The sequence below is a fragment of the Pelodiscus sinensis genome, chromosome 11, assembly GCF_052426305.1.
Source record: "Pelodiscus sinensis isolate ZL-2025 chromosome 11, ASM5242630v1, whole genome shotgun sequence".
Lineage (NCBI taxonomy): Eukaryota > Metazoa > Chordata > Testudines > Trionychidae > Pelodiscus > Pelodiscus sinensis.
Genome location: NC_143062.1, coordinates 51,766,954 through 51,789,069, shown reverse-complemented (window position 1 = coordinate 51,789,069; position 22,116 = coordinate 51,766,954). Strand labels below are relative to the sequence as shown.

The 22,116-nt window shown below is 42.1% G+C and overlaps 1 protein-coding gene and 1 long non-coding RNA gene across 4 annotated transcripts in view; one reads left to right on the top strand and one right to left on the bottom strand.

Moving 5' to 3' along the window:
* PRKAR2A (protein kinase cAMP-dependent type II regulatory subunit alpha) overlaps positions 1 to 22,116 on the top strand; it is a 128,077-nt gene that overhangs the window by 87,483 nt on the left and 18,478 nt on the right. For both annotated transcript variants that reach the window (XM_075938415.2, XM_075938414.2), the window contains 3 exons: positions 30 to 113; positions 1,180 to 1,286; positions 14,466 to 14,619. In XM_075938415.2, coding sequence (XP_075794530.1) covers positions 30 to 113; positions 1,180 to 1,286; positions 14,466 to 14,619 — 345 coding nt within the window. The remainder of the gene's footprint in view (positions 1 to 29; positions 114 to 1,179; positions 1,287 to 14,465; positions 14,620 to 22,116) is intronic.
* The window catches only part of LOC142830893 (uncharacterized), a 62,666-nt gene continuing 41,833 nt past the window's right edge, over positions 1,284 to 22,116 (bottom strand). The window contains exons 3-4 of one of the 2 annotated variants that reach the window (XR_012906418.2): positions 7,361 to 7,545; positions 1,284 to 5,770 (exon numbers count right to left, since the gene is read on the bottom strand). This is a non-coding gene — a long non-coding RNA (uncharacterized LOC142830893). Of the gene's footprint in view, positions 7,546 to 22,116 lie in introns of both variants that reach the window. The other variant, XR_016350464.1, reaches the window with a different exon arrangement.

Below are 22,116 nucleotides of genomic sequence, written 5' to 3'. Positions count from 1 at the left end.
ATGACAGGTTTGTTTTCTTTTCCTTGCAGGTTGTTCATCCAAAAACAGATGAGCAGAGATGTAGACTGCAGGAAGCATGCAAAGATATTCTCCTCTTCAAAAACTTAGATCAGGTAGTACTGCTACAACAGACCTGGCATGTCTGTCTAATGTTAATGTTCACATACACTGAACACGTAGGGTGAGGTGGGGTGGGGGTTGTAGGTGATGGATATACTTTGTCTGAGTATTGAATAAAGGGTAAATAAGTAATCATCTGTCTTCTATTTTGCCTACTACATAATTAGTTGGTTAATTTTTCACACATTTTGTGAATCATTCTTCTGTGGTTGGACTGTTTTTTTCCTTTTTTAGTGAGGGGCTACTAATAGCCAAGCAGATAAGGGATTAATTCTTTATTTCCACTTGGAAGCCCTAGGAGGATTACCAAGGAATTGCATGGTAATAATTTCCCAACAATCTGTGAAATCTAGTTATGCGACATTTACCCCATTCAGTATCTTCATTGTGTAGCCTGACCGGTAGGATGTATCATTGAAACAGTATTGCATTGTTATACAAACTAAGATCACTGGTCCTCTTTTCCAGATCAGGCTCCCTTGGGGTAATTTGTCTTTCAGCATCCTTGCCCCCAGCATATTATACACAGAGACATTTTTGTTAGGAAGACGGTCTACAAAGATTGATATAAATTAGTCCTACCTTTTGTTTGTCCTAATCACGTAGACACTGTCACTTCAATAAAAGTTAATTTTCTGGATAAATCAGGTTTTCTGGAAAGTTAAAAAACATAATGCCCGACTTGAACATATTGGTACCAGGGCAGAGTGGACCGAGTTAGTTTTGATCTCTAAGTTAGAAAAGTTTATTTATTGAATTATTGGCCAGCCATGTGTATTCCTATCAAAGAAGCTATATCAGTTTACAGTTTTACACTCTGAGAATCTAATCCATCTTGTGCACTTTGGCATTGAACCTATAGCAGTGGATTAGCTATTTAGGCTTGAAATACACAATGCGATTATTATTGTAAAATTGAAAGCTGTTTAATGTCAAAAGACTGTCCTGTTCAGAATATGAAAATCAATGTGCTTTACCACTCACTGTTCAGAACAGAAGTTCAATGGACCATACTTTTTCCAGTGAATAATGTTAATGCAGCTTATTTTAACCTTCCAGGAGCAGTTGTCTCAGGTTCTCGATGCCATGTTTGAGAGGAAAGTGAAACCTCAGGAACACGTCATAGACCAAGGAGATGATGGAGACAATTTTTATGTCGTTGAGAGGTAGGAAGATGAGCCATTGACTTGTATGAGTTCTGTGGAGATTAGAGCTCAGACTTTCAGTTCCATTTCAATCGTGAAAATAGCAGGAAGTGCATATAGACTCAGCACCTCACGTAGCTTTTGTTTTTCTTTATTTTTTTATTCACTGCCTTTAGAGGCATCTATAAATAGCTTTCCTCTATTACAGTGAAAGCTTTGTTATCCAGCTCTCATGGGGAATGGGGGTTGCTGGTTAATTGAATGTGCTGGAATACAAAGCTTATTGCTCTGCACTGCCCCCCATTGGCAGATCCAGTTCTGGTAGCTCAAGTCAGACTGAGGGCAAAGGAGGTGCCTGCTGATGACATCAGCCCTCCCCCAGTGGCCAGCTGGACATGCAAAGTGGTATTGTGGCGGGGAATAATGCCAGTTAACAGAGTGCTGATTAACAAAGCTTTCACTGTATTTGGCCTGTTCTTCTGTACTAGGTAGCTATTGTAAAGGATGCTGTCAGTCAGTCTATAGATTCTCTTGCAGATCAATGGGTTCTACGTGTCTGTGTAATTAAAAGAATCTCCCTTTCATAAGTATAAAATAGTTTTTTAATCCTTTTATAATAAAGGCATTGAGAGAAACTGTGGTGTATCAGTTTCCTCTTATAAGCATCTCCTAGTGACAGTTCTGTTGATGAACACCCACTTAGTTCTTCTGCAGATATGAAGACTATGCATTTGTGGCTCCTATAAAACGGGGATGTTAATATGAATAATCTTGAGGAATGTCAGGATAAGTGGCTGTGGGAACAGGATCTTGATTCAGCCACAGATGTTGACTCATCACATAATTATCAGATGCTCTTCTTTCAAATAATGGCACCAATTAAGTAGACACTAAAGATTTCAAAACAGTTCTTTAAAACTCCCATTTTCTTTGGATTGTCATTTATGGTATTTTTAGGGAGTTTACAAAGCACTTCTACGTTGGGTGCTTGTATCCTAGTTAATTCAGCCAAATTCCTATTTTGATGAGCTCATGTTCTACAAATAATCTGTCATCTACATAAGATTTTATACTGAAAGCTAGCTGACTGCAGAAGATTTAGGGCTGAGTTTGTGCTATATGTGACTTTTTTTTTTCCTCCAGAGGATTTGACACTTGTTGGTACTTTACTGCTGTCACCAGTATGGGCAAAATTGTGCAGGTCAAAAAGACAGTACAGGCAGTCCCTGGGTTACGTACAAGATAGGGACTGTAGGTTTGTTCTTAAGTTGAATTTGTATGTAAGTCGGAACTGGTACATATTGTAGGGGAAACTCTAGCCAAACATTTCTCCAGAGCTCAGTTTTATTCTCCCACACCTCACTTCCCTCAGTCCTTTATTCTCAAGCTGAGGTGTCTGCTGAGAAGCCGCTCCGCGTCTCCCTGGTCTGCTGTGGGGAAGCAGCTAGTGCGGGGTTGCCTCACCCCGTTTGTAAGTAGGGATCCGATGTAAGTCGGATCCATGTAACCCGGGGACTGCCTGTATATTGAAAATGAATAAAGCCTGATAATTAAGGAACTCCTCCCAGCTAACTCAAACTAGAAGTATGAGACCCATGAGCAGAAATCCAACAATGTGGCATCGTTAGGGAAATGCTTTTGGACATGGAAAGTAGATATAAAAACAAAATATGGATAATATTAGACTTTCAAAGATGATGATTTGTGGAACATACAATACAGCAGACACCATTGAATCTGCATTTCTCAACTGCCTTCAATACCTACTTATCAGGCTTTATTCACTTACACTCAATATATTGTTGCTCGTGGGTGTCATACTTCTAGTTTGAGTTAGATGGGAATTCCTTAGTTTTCTAAGGCGTTTGGCTCTTTAATACATCAATGTGTCTTCTGTGTAGAGCAGTTGCTGGTCCCCAAGAACATTGCCTTCCAGTTTCTTTCTGATCGTGGTTAACAAAGGAGCTCCCTATTTAAACTATAACTGTTGTGGCCGATTTCAGCTCTCCACTTGCTTGGAGACATTGAAGACAGACCTTTATCCAAGCCTTCTGGCTCCAGTGGAGAGCAGTAAACTGAGCCAACAGTGCCTTTGAGGCTTGTGGTTTGGGTTCACTTGACTTCAGAGGCACTAAGATGGCTCTTCAAGGTTCCTTGAATGAAGGGCAAATTATGATTAGAGGACATTGTACTGGAGGAGATCTTCTGAGTAATCATATCTAGCCCTCTGCTTTTGTAGGCAACTCTAGCATATTTTCCCATTCACAAATTTATCAAGCTCCATCTTAAAACTAGTTAGAGTATTTGCACCTACTACTTCAATTGGAAGGCTGTTCCAGATCCTTATTCCTCAGATGGTAAGGAACCCTTCTTCTAATTTCCAGCTTAAATTTATTCATGGCCAGTTTTTACCCTTTTGTTCTTGTGCCAACATTTTACTTCAACTTAAAAAGCTGTACGTCCTGATGTATTTATGGAGCACAATTGGATCCTCTCTCAGCTTTCATTTTGTTAGGCTAAACAAGCCACACTAAGTTTTGCCTCCTAAGATAGGTTCTCCATTCCCTGATCGTCTAAATAACCCTTCTCTGAATTGGTTCCAGTTTGAATTTATCTATCTTGAATGTGGACAACTAGAATAGTACATGTGGTTAGATGTTGATAGATGTTTGGCTGCATGCGTATGTTCCTTCTGTATGCCATTCCAGCTCTGTGCAGACAGCTGTCATGGCAGACCTTGAGCAAACTATCCAGGATCTGTTAAGGGAAAAAGGCTCGAAGCCAGGTTTATTGTCAATGAAGCATGGTACTAGTATCCTGCATACTCTACCAGACCAGCATGCCTGTAACAATGGACCGGTTCAATAAATGGCAGGACATTCCGTTCCTACCTAGGCTAGACAAATATTCCCTCTGACATATGGTTTTTATAGCCCAATGCAAACAAGTCAGTACTGCCTTCTGATATAGTTACTGCCCCCTGACAAGGTTAGTTATTACTTATTACCTAGTACATGCTGGTTCAATTAAAACATCTCTACTACACATTCTGACCTTATCTTTTAGGATGGGTCAGTATGTTCCTATTATTCTTGAGGAATGTATGTGTACCATACTTGATATTGGTATATGTTTGCATGAGTGCTTTGTAACTAGCACGTTCTTAGAAATGTGTATTTCCGCAATATCAGACCTATTCTTGCCAGACTGTGAGAGCAGGTCCGGCCTCATTTCAGGCCTCTGATTCAAAAGCTTATGTCTCAGGCTCTCATCCTACTACAGTACACAATATTTCGGATTAGGTATTAACAGTGCCTTGTGTAATGGTATTAATACTTCCCTTTCTTTACTGTAAATACCACATCTGATGTGTCCTAAGATCACATTTGCCTTTTTCGCAGCTATATTACATTGGTGTCTCCTAGTCCTCCGTGATCTATTAATTAATCCAAGTCTTTCTCCTCCTCTTTCGTTTTCAGCTCCCCTGTCTTAAAGCAGAAATTTTTCTTTTTAGCCCCTAAATGCTTGACTTTGCACTTCATACTATTAAATTTCATCCCATTTTGTTACATCAGTTCTCAGGTCATCCAGTTCTTTCTGTATAATAACCCAATCCTCCTTTGCATTGACAGTGAATCCCAACTTTGTATCAATAGCAGATTGCGTTATCACAGTTCTACATATTAATTAAAATATTAAGTCTTTGATGACTTCCTTAATAACCTCCTTTGAATCTGAAAAGTTCTTTCGGCACAGTCTACGGTCATCTCTCCTTTAGCCAGTACTTTTCCAGCCTTGCAATACTTGGATTATCCCCATCATCTTCATTTGATCTGTCCATGCATCCTAGCTGTCTCTGCACCCGTTATCAAGAGTACATAGGGCTGTGATGGGTCAGCCTGACCAGAGGTGGAGCATTTGATAGTAATCAGTTTGCAAATTCCTGCCTGTTAGTTACTTTTAAAGTTTTCTTTTGTTGTCATTAATAAAAGAATAAAATTATGTAAATTAGTGACTTTATTTCTTTTATTTCTTTTGGGAAAGTGTGAGGGGTCATTTTCCAGGATAAGTTGTAGTTTGTCAAGGATGTGCTGGAAAGGTTTGAACTGGGAACTGTAGGTGATAAGTGGGGTTCTGTTGTTTTCTTTTTTGGGTCTGTCTTGAAGAAGCAGAGAGTCTCTGGATGAGGCCCTTTGTTAGCTGAAGGACTCTAGGGTGACTCCTCATTCACTGGGCATACTTCTTCCAGAAAACGAGATCTCAGCCATCTTAGACTGTGCTCAGCTCAGTTTTTCACCTACCATATGGTGTCAAAGGCACCTAAAAAGAATCCCTAAATACTGTTATCCAGGTCTGATGCAAGACCATCCTGTGCTTTTGATCCTCCCACTTCCACATCTCCTGGGGGCAGAATTACAGTTGGAAAAGAACAGGATTGCTCCGAGGTGGATGGAGTAGACGGACTTCTTTCTTGCAGATACTCATTCTGCCTCAAACACCAAAACCTGTGAGCAACAAATTAATCGCAGGTACACTCTTTTATCGGGGTTAGTATGCAAATACACATTTATTACAACTTCCCCTTTTGCTCTTATTTAGTAATAGGAACACCCATATGATTAGTAATAACCATGTGATGAATATAATTATATCCTCACTATTTACAGCACTTTTAGCTGAAGCTTGCAGCTTTTACAGCACAAACTCCCTGAATCAGCAGCTTACAAGAGGGAGAAGGAGCTGTGACCCTGAATATTTTTCTGAGCTAATGGGAAAGGAAGAGGGAGAACAAAGGGAGCCCAATTTTATACATAGGGTTATTCATTAGAAGTTACGTTCTTGGTGCAGCTGTGCACTTATCTATCCCAGGAAAACAGGAAAGGAAAGGGTAGCAAACTTTGTCTATCAAGCAGAAGAAATAGTGCTGTCTTCTTCCCTATACCGTTGTAATGGTTACCCAGGTCATTACTTAATCCTTACATACCCCAACAATTACCTTTGATAGTTAAGACCATCTCATCTGAAGAAGTGAGCTTTGTTTTAGTCTCTATGGTTTTTAAAGTTGCAGACTAACCCAGCTACACATCTGAGTCTTTGATAGATAAGTCTTGGTGGTTATAACATTGTTCTACTCCATCCTTTACCATTCCACACCTCCCTCCCACCCCCTTCCCAGTACCTTTTCAAGTACCCATCTACTACACTTCTCCTGAGACAAAAGTCACTCCTTCCTTTACACAAGGAGCTGTGCAACTAGTTCCCGCTCAGTACAGAACAAGGGGATTTTATTTCAAGTCCTTTCCTGGTTCCCAAAAAAGAAGGGCAGGGTAGAAGCCAGTTCTAGATTTCAGGATGTTGATACCTTTTGTCAAGGTTCAAAAATTCAAGAAAACAACAATCAGAGCTGCTATTCCATGTGTGGATCTGGGAGACTGTTTCACAACCCGTGACCATCAAGATGCACTTTCATGTGATATGCCTCTCAAGACATTTCAACGTTTCCTGTAGGTCAGGAAGTCCTCCATTTTTGACACTCTGCAAACCTCAGAGAATAGACAAAAGTTACAGTCATAGTGAATGCACAGCTTCACCAATGGGGAGTAGTCTTTTCCTATCTCAACACAGTTGAGACCACAGGTCCCTGTGATATCATGCCTGCAACTCCTCTTGCTACTTTCAAATGGGCTTGTCTGTGCTGCTTCGAAGCCTTGTTCAGGACAGTTTATGCTCCCAAATGACAGTCTGAACAAGTAGCTCTGTTCCCAGCTGTGTGTGTGTATCCTTCAACTGACTGAAAAATCTGGACAAGCCTTGCTTGGGGTTCCCTTCAGATATCTTCCTCCAACTGTCACAGTGGTTTTGATCCATTCCTCCTTGGATGGCAAGCTTATCTGCTTCATCTCCTGGCTGGTAATCAGTCTCCCTTTGATGCTCAGTCTTCTCACTAAGGTCTTGGAACATTTATCACCTCCATCTGAACATGCTACAGCCTACGGCGTGGTACCTCGGTGCTTTCAGGGTTAGAACTCTCCTGTTCCAGAAAGGTTAAATAAGTCCTAATTGATAGCGGAATGGAATCCACAAGGAAAACTTACCTTCAGCAAGATGCTGCATTTGATATCCTCTGTGTCCTGTTGACTCATCCATTTGTGAGATTCTAGGATATATATTCACTCTGAAGAAAGGAGGTCTGTCTTTGAGCTCCATTAAAGTCCACTTCGTGGTCATTACAGGATTTCATTCTCATGTGGAAGTTTTCTTGTCACGTGTTCATTCTGCACTGTACAGATTAATCAAAGATTATCAAATCTCTTCCCAGATGGAAGAGAATCTACCCCAGTTTGGTATTTTAATTTAGTTTTTAATTCTCTGATGAAACCTCCCTTTGAATACTAGCTACTTAGAATTATAGAAATATAGGATTGGAAGGGCCCTCAGTAGGCCATGTAGTTCAGTCTCTTGCACTGAATCAAGACTAAATATTATCTACACTCTCTGACCAATGTTTGTCTAATCCAGGGCTACTCAACTTTGGAAGCCCAGGGGGCCACAATGATACATTCAGCACATGCCAAGGGTCACAACTTAAGTGTGGTTGCATATACTTGCAAATGTTTATGCAAATAGCTTCTTTCACACTGATGGGATGAATACAAAGTTTAAGACAACACTACACAACACGCAGGCCCCATTTAAGTCAGTTCTGCTGATATTAATAAAATGCAACATTTACGCAATTTCCACCCCATGACAGCACTTGTAATGAGCATTGACAGTCCAGGAATTTAACTACTAAAACACATATCAACAGAAGACCATTCTATTGATGACTTTTTTGTTTTGGCTCCCACCTGCGGGCTGCTGAGCCCCGCATACAACCAAAACTCCTGTTTGTTTGTGGCCCGTGGGCGACGTGTTGAGTAGTCCTGGTCTAACCTCTTCTTTAAAATGTAGAATGATGGAAATTCCACAGCCTCCCTCAGTAATTTCTTCCACTGCATCACTATCCTCACAGTTCCTAATGTCTAGTGCGACTCTCCATAGGTGCAATTTAAGCTCATTACTTCTTGTCTTTGTCCTGTCCTTAGTGGACAAGGAGAGCAATTCATCACCCACCTTTTTAAATCAACCTTTTATGTACTTGAAGACACCTACCATGTTTCTTGCACCTCCCTCTCCCTGTCTTCTCCAGACTAAACACACACAGTTTTCCCCATAGGTCAGGTTTTCTAGACCTTTAGTCATTTTTGTTACTGTCCTCTGCACTTTCTCCAGTTTGTCTACATCTTTCCCAGAATATGATGCCCAGAACTGGACACATTAGTACAGTTGTGACCTTATCAGGTCTGAATAGAATGGAAGAATTACTTTTCTTGTGGTGTTAGAAAACGCCTGCCAATATGTCCCAGAATGATATTCAGTCTTCTTGCAACAGTATTACATTGTTGACTCATACTTAGTTTGTGATTCACTATACCTCCAGATCCTTTTTTGCCGTATTTCTTCCTAGACAACCATTTATGATCTTATATTTAAGTTGATTATTCCCTCCTATCTATAGTACTTCACATTTGTCCATATTAAATGTAATCCTATTTATTTCACACCATTTCTTCAGTTTAAGGTCACTTTGAATTCTAATCCTCCCCTCCAAAGCGTCTGCAGCCCCTCTACATAGTTTACAAGTCTCCTATGTGTCATTATCTTAATTATTTGTGAAGATACTGAATAGAGCTCAGCCTTGTGGGTTTGTGGCAAAGCTTTTCCACTCCTGATAACACTATAGTTTGAATTGAGGTATCTGTGCAAGAAGCATCAGTGTGGTGGAGCAATCTGCAAGTATTGTTGGCACAGAGCTTCACCCAATACTTGTTTTAGCAATCGCAGAGTTCAGAGATAACGCGTATCCAGTACCAGGGTATGCAATCATACCTCCTGATTGCTGTTTGTTTGATGCTGTCAGCTAGGACTTAACTTTGTTTGTTCCTAAACATATTTACTGTGAACAGTCCCGCTTGCTGCTATTTATTCTTTTATTTCTAGGTGACATTTGACACCCTTTGGGAGGCAAATAACATTTTCTCCAGTTCACTGGTGAAGATTATAACTTTGCACCAGTGTTGTATCTATGTAAAAACTTGGTGTGGTAGCTTTTCTGGGGTTCTTTTCCATGAACAGATTCTTTGACTGTTTTTCATCTGGAGATTACACCGTTCATAACTTCTCCTCGACTAATGTCTGTTCCAAAGAATGACTCTGTTAGGGTATTCCTGAGATGCATAATTCTGGCTTAGCCACCTTCCTTACAACATGAAAATGTTGGAAATCTTTGTCTTTCCCTGAAGGTAGATGTAGCTATGGCTCAGAGAAGAGGTACTGCCATCGACCATCCCTGACAATTGTTTGGCTTGCTTGCAGCGAAGCAACTGCTAATGTATGAGGAACTTTACGTATACCGTGCCTCAGCACAGCGGGATGGAGTTTGATGGCCCATTTGAGGTTCACTACTCAGTCAGCAACTCTTGTAAGGCCTGGCATATGCACGGGTGTCATGGTATTTCTTTCAGAGATTACATGTTGTTTAAAATCTAATAATACACTGGTCATTAATGTCACTGAAATGTTTGTAACAACTTTGTATGTGAAATTATGCATACTCTGATATTCTATCCTGGAGACTGTAAATTAAACAAAGGTGAGAACGGGTTCTTCCACGAGGAAGGAAAACATGGTGGCAGATGTCTTGTACAGGAAAGAGGGCTCTGATCTTTTGCCTATGTTTAGCCACTCTCTAACCCTCCTGCAGCTCTGTAAGGGTGAAGGTATGACCCTAAGAGCATCCCAGGGCCAAAGGGTAGGAGGCTCCTGGGTATCAGGTAGTGAGTTTCAGCTGTCCTGTACCCCAACTCACCATGGTTATAATCTGTAATCTAAAATGTGCCTTATGTCCTTGGAAAACTAATACGTGCCGACCCTCGCTAGTCTGGCACCGTTGGGACCTGACCAGTGCGGAACCAGAGAATTTGCTGGACCATGGGAGGTCGATATTGTTTAGCAGCATTGCTGGGCTCTAAGAAGACATTGAGGGGTAAATTAGAGCTAAGTAATAGCACAGAACACTGAGAGTCAGGACTGGTGGCTGTAAACAAACTTTGAGACTGTGGGAAACTTGGCCACAGCCATGATAAGTGGACATGCAGCTAACTAAAATCATGCCGTACTGCAGATATAGCCAGCCCAGAGTGTACCGGGCTAGAGGAGTTCAACCTGTAACTCATTGATCGATCATATTTTTGCATGATGTAGCTATGTGATGTGTATTAAACATTATGGATATATTGTAGAAATATGATGCAAATGTGTTTTAAACCTGGCACATCGGGGGAATTGATAAGCAGTCTGCCTTAGACAAAGAAATGTGTGTTTCTCTGCTAGTTATCAGACAGAGATATTGAGGGTCTATTTACATGTTGGGTAAAAAATAAAAGATAGCAATCTAACAAGTGGGGGAGGAGGTGATGCCTCCACCCAGCAGGAGAGAGAAGCTTAGCTGTGTTTTACTTTCCAGAGAATACATCACACATTTTTACTAGGGATGTTAATTGGGTTTAATCAGCTAATTGAGTAGTTGATGGAATTCCCATTGATTACTCAATTAGTCAAAAAGCGGGGAAACTGCAGAGCCATAGTGGGGGAAGCGACTAGTCGAATAGTGACTCGACTACCCAGTAAGCATGTGCTTATTGGGTAGTCGACTAGTTGCTTGCATCCCTAAAGACTGGGTGGAGTGTTCAGCAATTGCATCTGCTGATTGCATTCAGTATTACCGTATTTTAGCAAATATAACCTGCGGGTTATATTCATTTTTACAAACCCCGCTCATCTCCTGCGGGGTATACTCGGGTGCGGGGTATACAAACATTTATTTACTCACTTGGTGGTGAGCGCTCCCCTACTCCTTCCCCCACTGCACAGCCGCCAGCCTCCAGGCGGAAGAGCGCTCATCTCCTGGTTCCTGTGAAGGAGCGCTCTCCCTGCCCCTTCCTGCGCAGGAACCAGGAGATGAGCGCTCTCCCCGCCCCTTCCTGTGGCTGCGCAGCCTCTAGCTTCCGGGCAGGGGAGCGCTCATCTCCCGGGTGCTGCACAGCTGCAGGAAGGGGCAGGGGGAGCATTCCTTCGCAGGAACTGGGGGATGAGCGCTCCCTGACCTGGAGTCTGGCGGCTGCACAGCCGCAGGAAAGGGAGGGGGAGCACTCTCATTCCCCCACTCAGAGGTTGTGCGGCTTCGCGGGAACCAGGTGGGGTGAGTGCTCCCCCATCCGGAGGGTGGCTAATCTCTCCCCCACTCCCACCCCCCGCACAGTTTTAAAAAAAGTGTTGTATACCCTGCGGGTTATACTCGTGTGGGGTATACAAGATTTTTTTTTACTCAAACTGCAAAAACCGCGGGGTATACTCGGGTGCGGGGTATACTCGGGTGCGGGGTATACTCGGGTGCGGGGTATACTTGGGTGTGGGGTATACTTGCTAAAAGATGGTACTGTATGATAAGTGTGTTGAGCGAGGTCTTTTATGAAAGTCTGACACACTGGTGACCAGTACAGTTGTGAATTGTATGTATTACCATTGCATAAAGAATTAGGAATACTCCTTAATATTAATAGAAATGTAGCCGTGTTAGTCTGGGGTAGCTGAAGCAAAATGCAGGACAATGTAGCACTTTAAAGACTATCAAGGTGGTTTATTAGATGATGAGCTTTTGTGGGCCAGACCCACTTCCTCAGATCAAATAGTGGAAGAAAATAGTCACAACCATATATACCAAAGGATACAATTAAAAAAAATGAACACATATGAAAAGGACAAATCACATTTCAGAACAGGAGGGGGATGCGGGGGGGGAGGGGGAAGGAAGGTAAGTGTCTGTGAATTGATGATATTAGAGGTGGGGAGAGTGGGACGTCTGTGAGCTAATGGTATTAGAGGTGATAATTGGAGAAGCTATCTTGGTAATGGGTAAGATAGTTTGCGTATTTGTTCATTCCTTCCTGGAGAGTGTCGAATTTTAACATGAATGACAGTTCAGAGGATTCCCTTTCAAGTGCAGATGTAAAAGGTCTTTGTAGCAGAATGCAGGTGGTTAAGTCATTGAGAGAGTGTCCTTTCTGGTTAAAATGGCAAGAAACTGGTTTTTCTTTGTGATCTTGTCTGATATCTGTTTTGTGGGCATTAATCCTTTGGCGAAGTGTCTGAGAAGGGGAAGGCAGAGAACATCCCTAAGTTGTTGCAACTGGGAAAGATGGGTCCCTTAACCAATAAGGGGTTGAAGTCTCTGGAAACTGAATATAGGTGAGACTCCCACAAAGGCAAAAAGATCTTTCACTTAGGAAGAAAAGGGAAGCCAGCATCTTGTACTTCTGTGGAAGCTCCTGACAGTGAGTCAGCCATGGCTAGGGAGACTGATCAGAGAAACCCTCTTGAACAAAGCCTGTACCTTCCTAGATAAAGCTTTAGACTTTTAGATGTGATTTCACTTTTATTTGCCTGTTGCCCTTTCTAATTATATTCCGTTTTCTTGGCAGCATGTAACTTTGTCCTATTGTTACTGTAAACCAACTTAATGCTGAGTTCACAATGGAAGAGCGGCGAGGAGTCCTGTGGCACCTTATAGACTAACTGAAGTGTTGGAACATGTCATGCATCTGACGAAGTGGGTCTTTGCCCATGAAAGCTTATGCTCCAACACTTCAGTTAGTCTATAAGGTGACACAGGACTCCTCGCCGCTTTTGCAGATTGAGACTAACACGGCTCCCCCTCTGATACTTGACACAAGGGAAGAGTGTATATAAGTTGTTAAAGTGTAATGTGCTTTGACACTTTAAAGCAGGGGTGGTGAACCTTTTTTGTGTCAGGGGCTGCTGACCCACAGAAAAATCAGTCGGCGGTCGCGCACAAGTGAGAAGGAAAAAACCCCAAACAAACCCTCATTGATGTGGCCCCCGACTTAGAAACAGAAAGATACTCTCTACATTTCCCTCGCACACCAGAGCCTAAGGGGGCCTAGGTTAGTAGATTTTCTGTGTTCCAGCCCCCCAGAAGGGTGACGGGGGCTGAAGCACCAGCACAGGTTCCCCAATGCTAGGGGAGGAGCCCTGAGCCTCAGGGGCTGGATCCGAGGAAGCCTGGGGCCGCATCCAGCCCCTGGGCCTTAGATTCCCCACCCCTGCTTTCAAGGAATAATAAACCTTGCTATTCCTCTGAACTGTCCAGGAGAAGGCTGGTGATTGCAGAACACAGGTTTGGGGGAAATTTAAGATGGGGAGATTTTTAGGATCACCTTGCTGGCTGTAATTAAGGCAGGGGGGAGTTAGAATGGGGCTTGGGGTCTGTAAATAGGCTGCTGGTGTCAGTGTTGCAGAACCAGAGCTGGATGCATAGCACACAGGCATTCAGGACGTGACCTGCATGTTTGTTGCTGTGAGTGTCCCAGGCTGGAAGCTACCATAGCAAGTCATTGTGAGGGTTACGGGATAGAAGTAATACACCCCTCACTGGTCTGCATTGTATCCCCAAAACTTTACAACCTCGCTACTTTTCTGTGACACGCTTATTGTAAATGGAATCACCAGATAAACTCTTTTGGACTGTTCCAGTTTTTGGAATCCCTGATCAATGCAGAAAAAGCTTTATTGGTGTATCTTCTTAGCTTAAGAAGACACATTCATGCTCAAATGTTCATCCCCCGTCTATCTCACTCTCCCAGAGATAGTGTTACAAAATGTCTTTGAAAGAACCAGGCATCTTAAACATCAGAACTAGAAGCAGTCGGCCTGACTGAAAAATGCTCCTACATCTTATGGCATCTAGTAGGCAAAACAAAATCTGGAAGCCCGAATAATACATTCAGAAGAAAGCAGGGAGCCCTGATCCAGACTGACAAAGGGAATCTTCCAGAAGTTAAAATGCTGTGTGAAGGGAGAGATGCTTCAAAGGCATCTCTCGTAGAAATAACTTATGCTCAGATAATGGCAAGCTGGCCAGAACATGTGTTCTTGGTCCACAGGTGAGAGATAGTAAAACTAATTTTGGTACTGAGAAAATATTTGCATCATGTGTGTTTGAACTGACAGTTGAAAGCAATATCTTATTATCAGGGCTGAAATGTGGATCTAATGAACAGTATTTTTTCCATTTTCCAGGGGGCTGTATGATATTTTTGTAACAAGAGATAGCCAGACTCGTTGCGTCGGTCGTTACGACAATCACGGCAGTTTTGGGGAACTGGCCTTGATGTACAACACTCCTAGAGCTGCTACCATTGTTGCCACAACAGAAGGATCCCTTTGGGGACTAGTAAGTATGGAAAATTACTCTGTTGCATTAAGTATTAAACATGAATGCATCATGTCCATCGGAAGTTACTTTTTCCCAGTATGTGTCTGTGTGCAAATAGCTATTTTAGCATAAGAACATAAGAACGGCCGTACAGGGTCAGACCAAAGGTCCATCTAGCCCAGTATCCTGTCTACCGACAGTGGCCAGCACCAGGTGCCCCAGAGAGAGTGGACCGAAGACAATGATCAAGTGATTTGTCTCCTCCCTCTTCTCCAGCCTCTGACAAACAGAGGCCAGGGACACCATTTCTATCCCCTGGCTAATAGCCTTTTATGGACCTAACCTCCATGAATTATGTAACTTCTCTTTAAACTCTGTTAGGCCGTGTCAAGACTCAGGGGTTTTTTCGGGAAAAGTAGCCTTTTCCCGAAAAAACTTCCCCTGTGTCCAGACTCAAGCCGCGTTCTTTCGAAATTATTTTGAAAGAACGCGGCTTTTCTTTCGATGGCGGTAAACCTCGTTTCACGAGGAAGAACGCCTTCCTTCGAAAGTTCCTCTTTCGAAGGAAGGCGTTCTTCAATGTAAAGAGGCCGTCTTCGAAAGAGAGCATCCAGACTCGCTGGGTGCTCTTTCGAAAAAGCGGATTTTTCTTTCGAAAGATCCGCCTGAAGTCTAGACACGATCTTTCAAAAGATGCTTTCGAAAGAGCATCTTTTGAAAGAAGCCTGCAGTCTAGACATAGTCTTATAGTCCTAGCCTTCACAGCCTCCTTTGAAAAGGAGTTCCACAGGTTGACTACATGTTGTGTGAAGAAGAACTTTCTTTTATTAGTTTTAAACCTGCTACCCATTAATTTCATTTGGTGTCCTCTAGTTCTTCTATTATGGGAACTAATAAATAACTTTTCTTTATCCGCCCTCTCCACACCACTCATGATTTTATAGACCTCTATCATATCCCCCCTCAGTCTCCTCTTTTCTAAACTGAAAAGTCTCAGTCGCTTTAGCTTCTCTTCATATGGGACCCATTCCAAACCCCTAATCATTTTAGTTGCCCTTTTCTGAACCCTTTCCAAGGGCAGAGTATCTTTTTTGAGGTGAGGAGACCACATCTGTACACAGTGTTTAAGATGTGGGCGTACCATAGTTTTATACAGGGGCAGTAAGATATTCTGGGTCTTATTTTCTTTCCCTTTCTTAATAATTCCTAACATTCTATTAGCCTTTTTGACCGCCGCTGCACACTGTGTGGAAGTTTTCAGAGAACTATCCACGATAACGCCAAGATCTCTTTCCTGATTTGTCGTAGCCAAATTAGCCCCAATCATACTGTACATATAGTTGGTGTTATTTTTCCTGATGTGCATTACTTTACACTTATCCACATTAAATTTCATTTGCCATTTTGTTGCCCAGTCACTCAGTTTGGTGAGATCTTCTTGGAGTCCCTCACAGTCTGCTTCTGTCTTGACTATCCATGTATCATCTGCAAACTTTACCACCTCACTGCTTACCCCTTTCTCCAGATCATTTATGAATAAGTTGAAAAGGATTGGTCCCAGGACTGACCCTTGGGGTACACCACTAGTTACCCCTCTCCATTCTGAAAATTTACCATTTATTCCTACCCTTTGTTTCCTGTCTTTTAACTAGTTCTCTGTCCAAGTAAGGACCTTCCCTCTTATCCCTGGCAATGTAATTTACACAAGAGCCTTTGGAGAGGGACCTTGTCAAAGGCTTGCTGAAAATCTAAGTATACTATCTCCACTGGATCCCCCTTGTCTGCATGTTTGTTAACCCCTTCAAAGAACTCTAATAGATTAGTAAGACACGATTTCCCTTTACAGAAACCATGCTGACTTTTGTCCAACAAATTATGTTTTCTTACATGCCTCACAATTTTATACTTTACTATTGTTTCGACTAATTTGCCCGGTACTGAAGTTAGACTTACCGGTCTATAATTGCCAGGATCGCCTCTAGACCCCTTTTTAAATATTGGTGTCACATTGGCTACCTTCCAGTCATTAGGTACGGAAGCTGATTTAAAGGATAGGTTACAAACCACAGATAATAGTTCAGCAATTTCCCATTTGAGTTCTTTTAGAACCCTTGGATGAATGCCATCCGGTCCCGGAAATTTGTTAACATTACATTTTTCTATTTGTTCCAAAACCTCCTCTAATGACACTTCAATCCGGGACAGTTCCTCAGATTCATCACCCAGAAAGGACGGTACAGATTTGGGAATCTCCCTAACGTGAAGACTGAAGCAAAGAAATCATTTAGTTTATCTGCAATGGCTTTATCGTCCTTGATTGCTCCTTTTATAGCTCGATCATCTAGGGGACCCACAGGTTTTTTAGCAGGCTTCTTGCTTCTAATGTACTTAAAAAACATTTTGTTCTTTCTTTGAGAGTTTTTTGGCTAGCTGTTCCTCAGAATCTTTTCTTGGTTTTCTTATTACATTTTTACACTTGATTAGACAGTATTTTTTTCCCTTTCTATTTATCTCACTAGGATTGGACTTCCACTTCTTAAAAGATGCCTTTTTGTCCCTCACTGCTTCTTTTACATGGTGGTTAAGCCACGGTGACTCTTTTTTAGGTCTCTTGTTATGTTTTTTAATTTGGGGTATACATTTAAGTTGGGCCTCTATTATGGTGTCTTTAAAAAGTTTCTATGCAGCTTTCAGAGATTTGGCTCTAGTCACTGTGCCTTTTAATTCTGTTTAACTAACCTCCTCTTTTTTGTGTAATTCCCCTTTTTGAAATTAAATGCCAGGGTGCTGGACTGCTGAGGTGTTCTTCCCACCACAGGAATGTTAAATGTTATTATATTATGGTCACTATTCCCAAGCGGTCCTGTAACGATTATCTCCTGGACCTGATCCTGCGCTCCACTCAGGACTAAATCAAGAATTGCCTCTCCCCTTGTGGGTTCCTGCACCAGCTGCTCCAAGAAGCAGTCATTTAAACCATTGAGAAGTTTTATCTCTGCTTCTCTTCCTGAGGTGACATGTATCCAGTCAATATGGGGATAATTAAAATACCCCATTATTATAGAGTTCTTTATTTTGGTAGCCTCTCTAATCTCCCTTAGCATTTCAATGTCAGTATCGCTGTCCTGGTCAGGTGGTCGGTAATATATCCCTACTGCTAATTTCTTATTATTGGAGCATGGAATTACTATCCATAGCAATTCTATGGAACATGTTGATTCATTTAATATTTTTATTTCGTTTGATTCTACATTATCTTTCACATACAGTGCCACTCTGCCACCCATCCGGCCTGCTCTATCCTTCCGATATATTTTATATCCTGGTATGATTGTGTCCCACAGATTGTCCTCATTCCACCAGGTTTCAGTGATGCCTATTATGTCAATCTCCTTTAATATGAGGTACTCTAGTTCACCTATCTTATTAGTCAGACTCCTAGCATTTGTGTAGAAGCACTTGAAAAATTTGCCACTGCTTATTTGTCTGCCCTTCCCTGATGCATTGGATTCCTTTATATGTGGTTGTTTGTCTGCTCTGGCCCATGGTTTGTCCTCTCCCCTCCTCTCTTTCTGACTATAGCTTAGAGAATCTCTATCAATGGATTCTCCTCTAAGAGAAGTCTCTATCTGATTTACGTTCATCTCCGCACCAATCGGCTTTCTCCCATCTCTTAGTTTAAAAACTGCTCTACGGCCTTCTTAATGTTTAGTGCCAGCAGTCTGGTTCCACCCTGGTTTAGGTGGAGCCCATCCTTCCTGTATAGGCTCCCCCTCTCTCAAAAGTGTCCCCAGTTCCTAATAAAGCCAAATCTCTCTTCCCTACACAATCATCTCATCCACGCATTGAGACTCTGAAGCGCTGCGTGCCAACCTGGCCCTGCGCGTGGAACTGGAAGCATTTCTGAGAATGCCACCATAGAGGTCCTGGATTTCAGTCTCTTTCCTAGCAACCTAAATTTGGCCTCCAGGACATCTCTGCTACCCTTCCCTACGTCATTGGTACCTACATGTACCACGTCCACTGGCTCCTCCCCAGCACTACACATAAGTCTATCTAGATGTCTCGAGAGATCCACAACCTTTGCACCAGGCAGGCAAGTGACCATATGGTTCTCTCGGTCATCACAAACCCAACTATCTATGTTTCTAACGATCGAATCACCCACTACTAACACCTGCTTCTTCCTAACAACTGGCATTCCCTCCCCCTCAGAGGTATCCTCAGTGCGAGAGGATACCGCAACATCCTCTGGAAGGAGGGTCCCAATGACGGGATGGTTTCCCTCTGTTTCCATTGAATGCTCTGTTCCCTAGAGACTTTCATCCTCTTTAAGAGCACTGGGGCTCTCAGACTGGAGGTGGGACAGTACTACAGTGTCCCGGAAAGTCTCATCAACATAGCTATCTACCTCCCTTAGCTCCTCCAGTTCGGCCACCCTGGCCTCCAAAGCCTGAACTCGGTCTCTGAGGGTCAGGAGCTCCTTGCAACGGGTGCACACATACGCCACCCGCCCACAGGGCAGGTAATCATACATGTTACACTCGATGCAATAAACAGGATAGCCCCCACTCGGCTGCTGGGCTTCTGTCTCCATTTTTCTAATAAGTTTAAGTATAAACTGGGCTTATTAAATGTCTAGAATATAGATTATAAAAGTTATGTTTAAAGAAGGTCAGAAGTCACTAGTGCCCTCTAAACTCCCCCTCCAAACTCCCTGTTAGCTGCTCCTGTTCGCAAGCTCCCTGGTCACTGACTCACAGGCTTATAAAGCTCTGGTAGCCCCTCCCCCTGACTGAGGCTCAGCCAATTAACAGAGGCTTCTAGATTTCAAACCTTTTAGAAGCTCCTTCAAGCAAACAAACCAACCAGCCAAACACAAGCTCAGCACACAGCAAATAACCCCCCCACCCACCCACACACACACAAACACACACTACAGATAGCCACTTACCACAAGGGTTCCGTTTTTACTCCTCTTTTACCTGGAGAACTCCCTCTCCAAACTCCCTGTTAGCTGCTCCTGGTTGCAAGGTTCGCATCATGATTTATTATGTCAACCCAGAGTTGCATTGTGCAAATGCTTTTTACCACTTCCCTAAAACTCGAAATAAACCGTAACTCCATATCTATGAGTGTGTTCCATTGTATCACTTCACAGGTGCTGCAGTATAAAGCTTTTGCTAGTTAAATTTTGTTCGTACTACAGAGGGATAATGGGAAGATAACCAATGCATGTATTTTATAGTATGAGAGCAGCTCCCACCCTTCTAGGACTTGAAGACAAGAAAGTTAACTTCCTAGTGGCTTCCCCTCTCTGAGGAACAGCTGTAATTCTCTTTCTCATTGACCATGGACAAACTAGCTTTCATGATGTTTGTGGTCTCTGCTCCATATTACTGTAGAAGAGATCCCAGGGGGAGCACAACTTTGAGAGCTGTTCCCACATCACATCTTGGGCTGATTGACCATATTGCTGCTTTTGTTTCTGGGTTAGCTTGTCAAAGGTGACTTTTTAAGAGATCAGAGCTAACTCTGTGTTGCTTTTCCTACAGTATTTGTGCAAGGTCTGCCTTCATAGAGCTCTGTGTTACTCATCTGCTACGGTTCACTTCATAAAATGACTGTAATTCTGCAGAAGCCTTCGGAGTTTGTAGTACAGTACACCTGGCTCTCAGCAACTATCAGTAGAGGTTGGCAGTGCATTATGACCTTGATTATATGCCTGATAAGCTATTACGCACCAGTATGTTTGTGCAGTCTCCATGCACACAGAGAAGACTGACTTCTCTTTTTGTTGGCAGTTCATAAAGGATAGGAAAGATTCTGATAAGCTAATTTGGGAGTAGTGTGAGGATCTAATTAATTTCCTTAACAAAACTGGCTACATAATGTCAAATAAACCACATGCACATGTTGCTCATTAGAAAAATCAAACAAGAAGTTGCGTTTTTATTCCAGTTACCTTTTAGGTGAAATGAAGTTGATTTTCCTGATTTTAATTGTTGGTTTCCCAGAATTACTTTGCCTGCTCTCTGCTTTTTTTTTTTTACCATACTATCATCACTCTGAAGTAGCACTGTCTCAAGCGCTTCACTTCTCAGCTACTTATTAAACCAAAGCAATGACACATTCTCTTCTTCCACTTAGGAGTTTTTAGCTACCTCCACAGCAGGATCCAATTCAGGTCTCTTGCAAGGCAGTGAAGAATATTTACTCCCAACATCTGATTCATCTTGCTCTTATGCCACTGAATGCTACAGGAGGACAGACTCATTAATATATACACTTCTCTCTTTCAGCTCTGCCTTCCTCCTGGGTCAAACAGAACCCTTTTTCCTCCTTCAGTGACTCTGACCCACATTCCCACACTCATTACCAACCCATGGGGCCATCTTGAAATCCTCCCATACTCTTGAATCTTCTGCCTGTCCACACAAGATGTAACCACATCAAGATTTGCAGAGACTTCCTTTTCTCTTGCCCCTGAAAACTCTGTTTTTCTCTTGCTTTTCATTAGGTGTTTCTCACATGCTCTTCTCCTCCAGTGACACTTTGTTCTATCTTTTGGCCAAGATGGAACTCCTTGTCTTGTCTTCCCTCACTGATCCCCTTCCTTGTTTTACAGAATTTCATCTTGTTGCTTTCAGACCAGTTTTCTAATTTTCAAGGTCTGTTTGAATTCTAACACTGTCCTTGGAAGTGCTTTCATATCCTCCCAATTTGATGTCATCTTCAAATGTTGTAAGCTTATCCAAGGCATAAATGAAAATTGAATAGTATCAGGCCTTTGAGGGACTCCACGCAATATGCCCTATCACTTCAACAGCAAGCCAATAATAACTACTCCTACAGGAGTACGAGTTTTCAACTAGTCCTGCACCCACTTTATAGTAATTTCATCTAGATCAAATTTCCCTAGTTTCTTTATAAGAATGTCATGCAAAACTGTCAAAACACTTAGTAAAGTCAAGGTGTATCATTGTTGCTGCTAGAAACCCTGTCCAAGAAGGATATTAGGTTGGTTGGGCAGGCATGATTTGCTCTTGACAGATTCATGTTGGCTATTCCTTTTTAACCCTTTTATCCTTTAGGTGCTTTACAAATTGATTGCTTAATTATTTGTTCCAGTATCTTTCCAGGTATCAAAATTAGGCTGACTGATGTATATTTCTTGGGTTTTCTTTGTCCCCCTTCTTAAAGATGGATATTGAGTTTGCCTTTCTCTAGTCCTCTGGGACTTCACCCATTTTACAGATGCTCTTGAAGGTAATCCCTAATGGCTCCAAGATTTCTTCAGTAGTTCCTTAAATACTCTAGGATGAATTTAATGAGGCCCTGCCATCTTAAATACATCTAACTTACATAAATATTCTTTAACTTGTCTTTTCCCTCTCTTGGTTTGTGTTCCTTTCTCCTTATTGTTAATATTAATAGTGTTTAAGTACATCTCCATTAACCTTTTAAATGAAGAGTGAAGCAAAATAGGCATCAAACAGCTGAGCTTTCCTGATA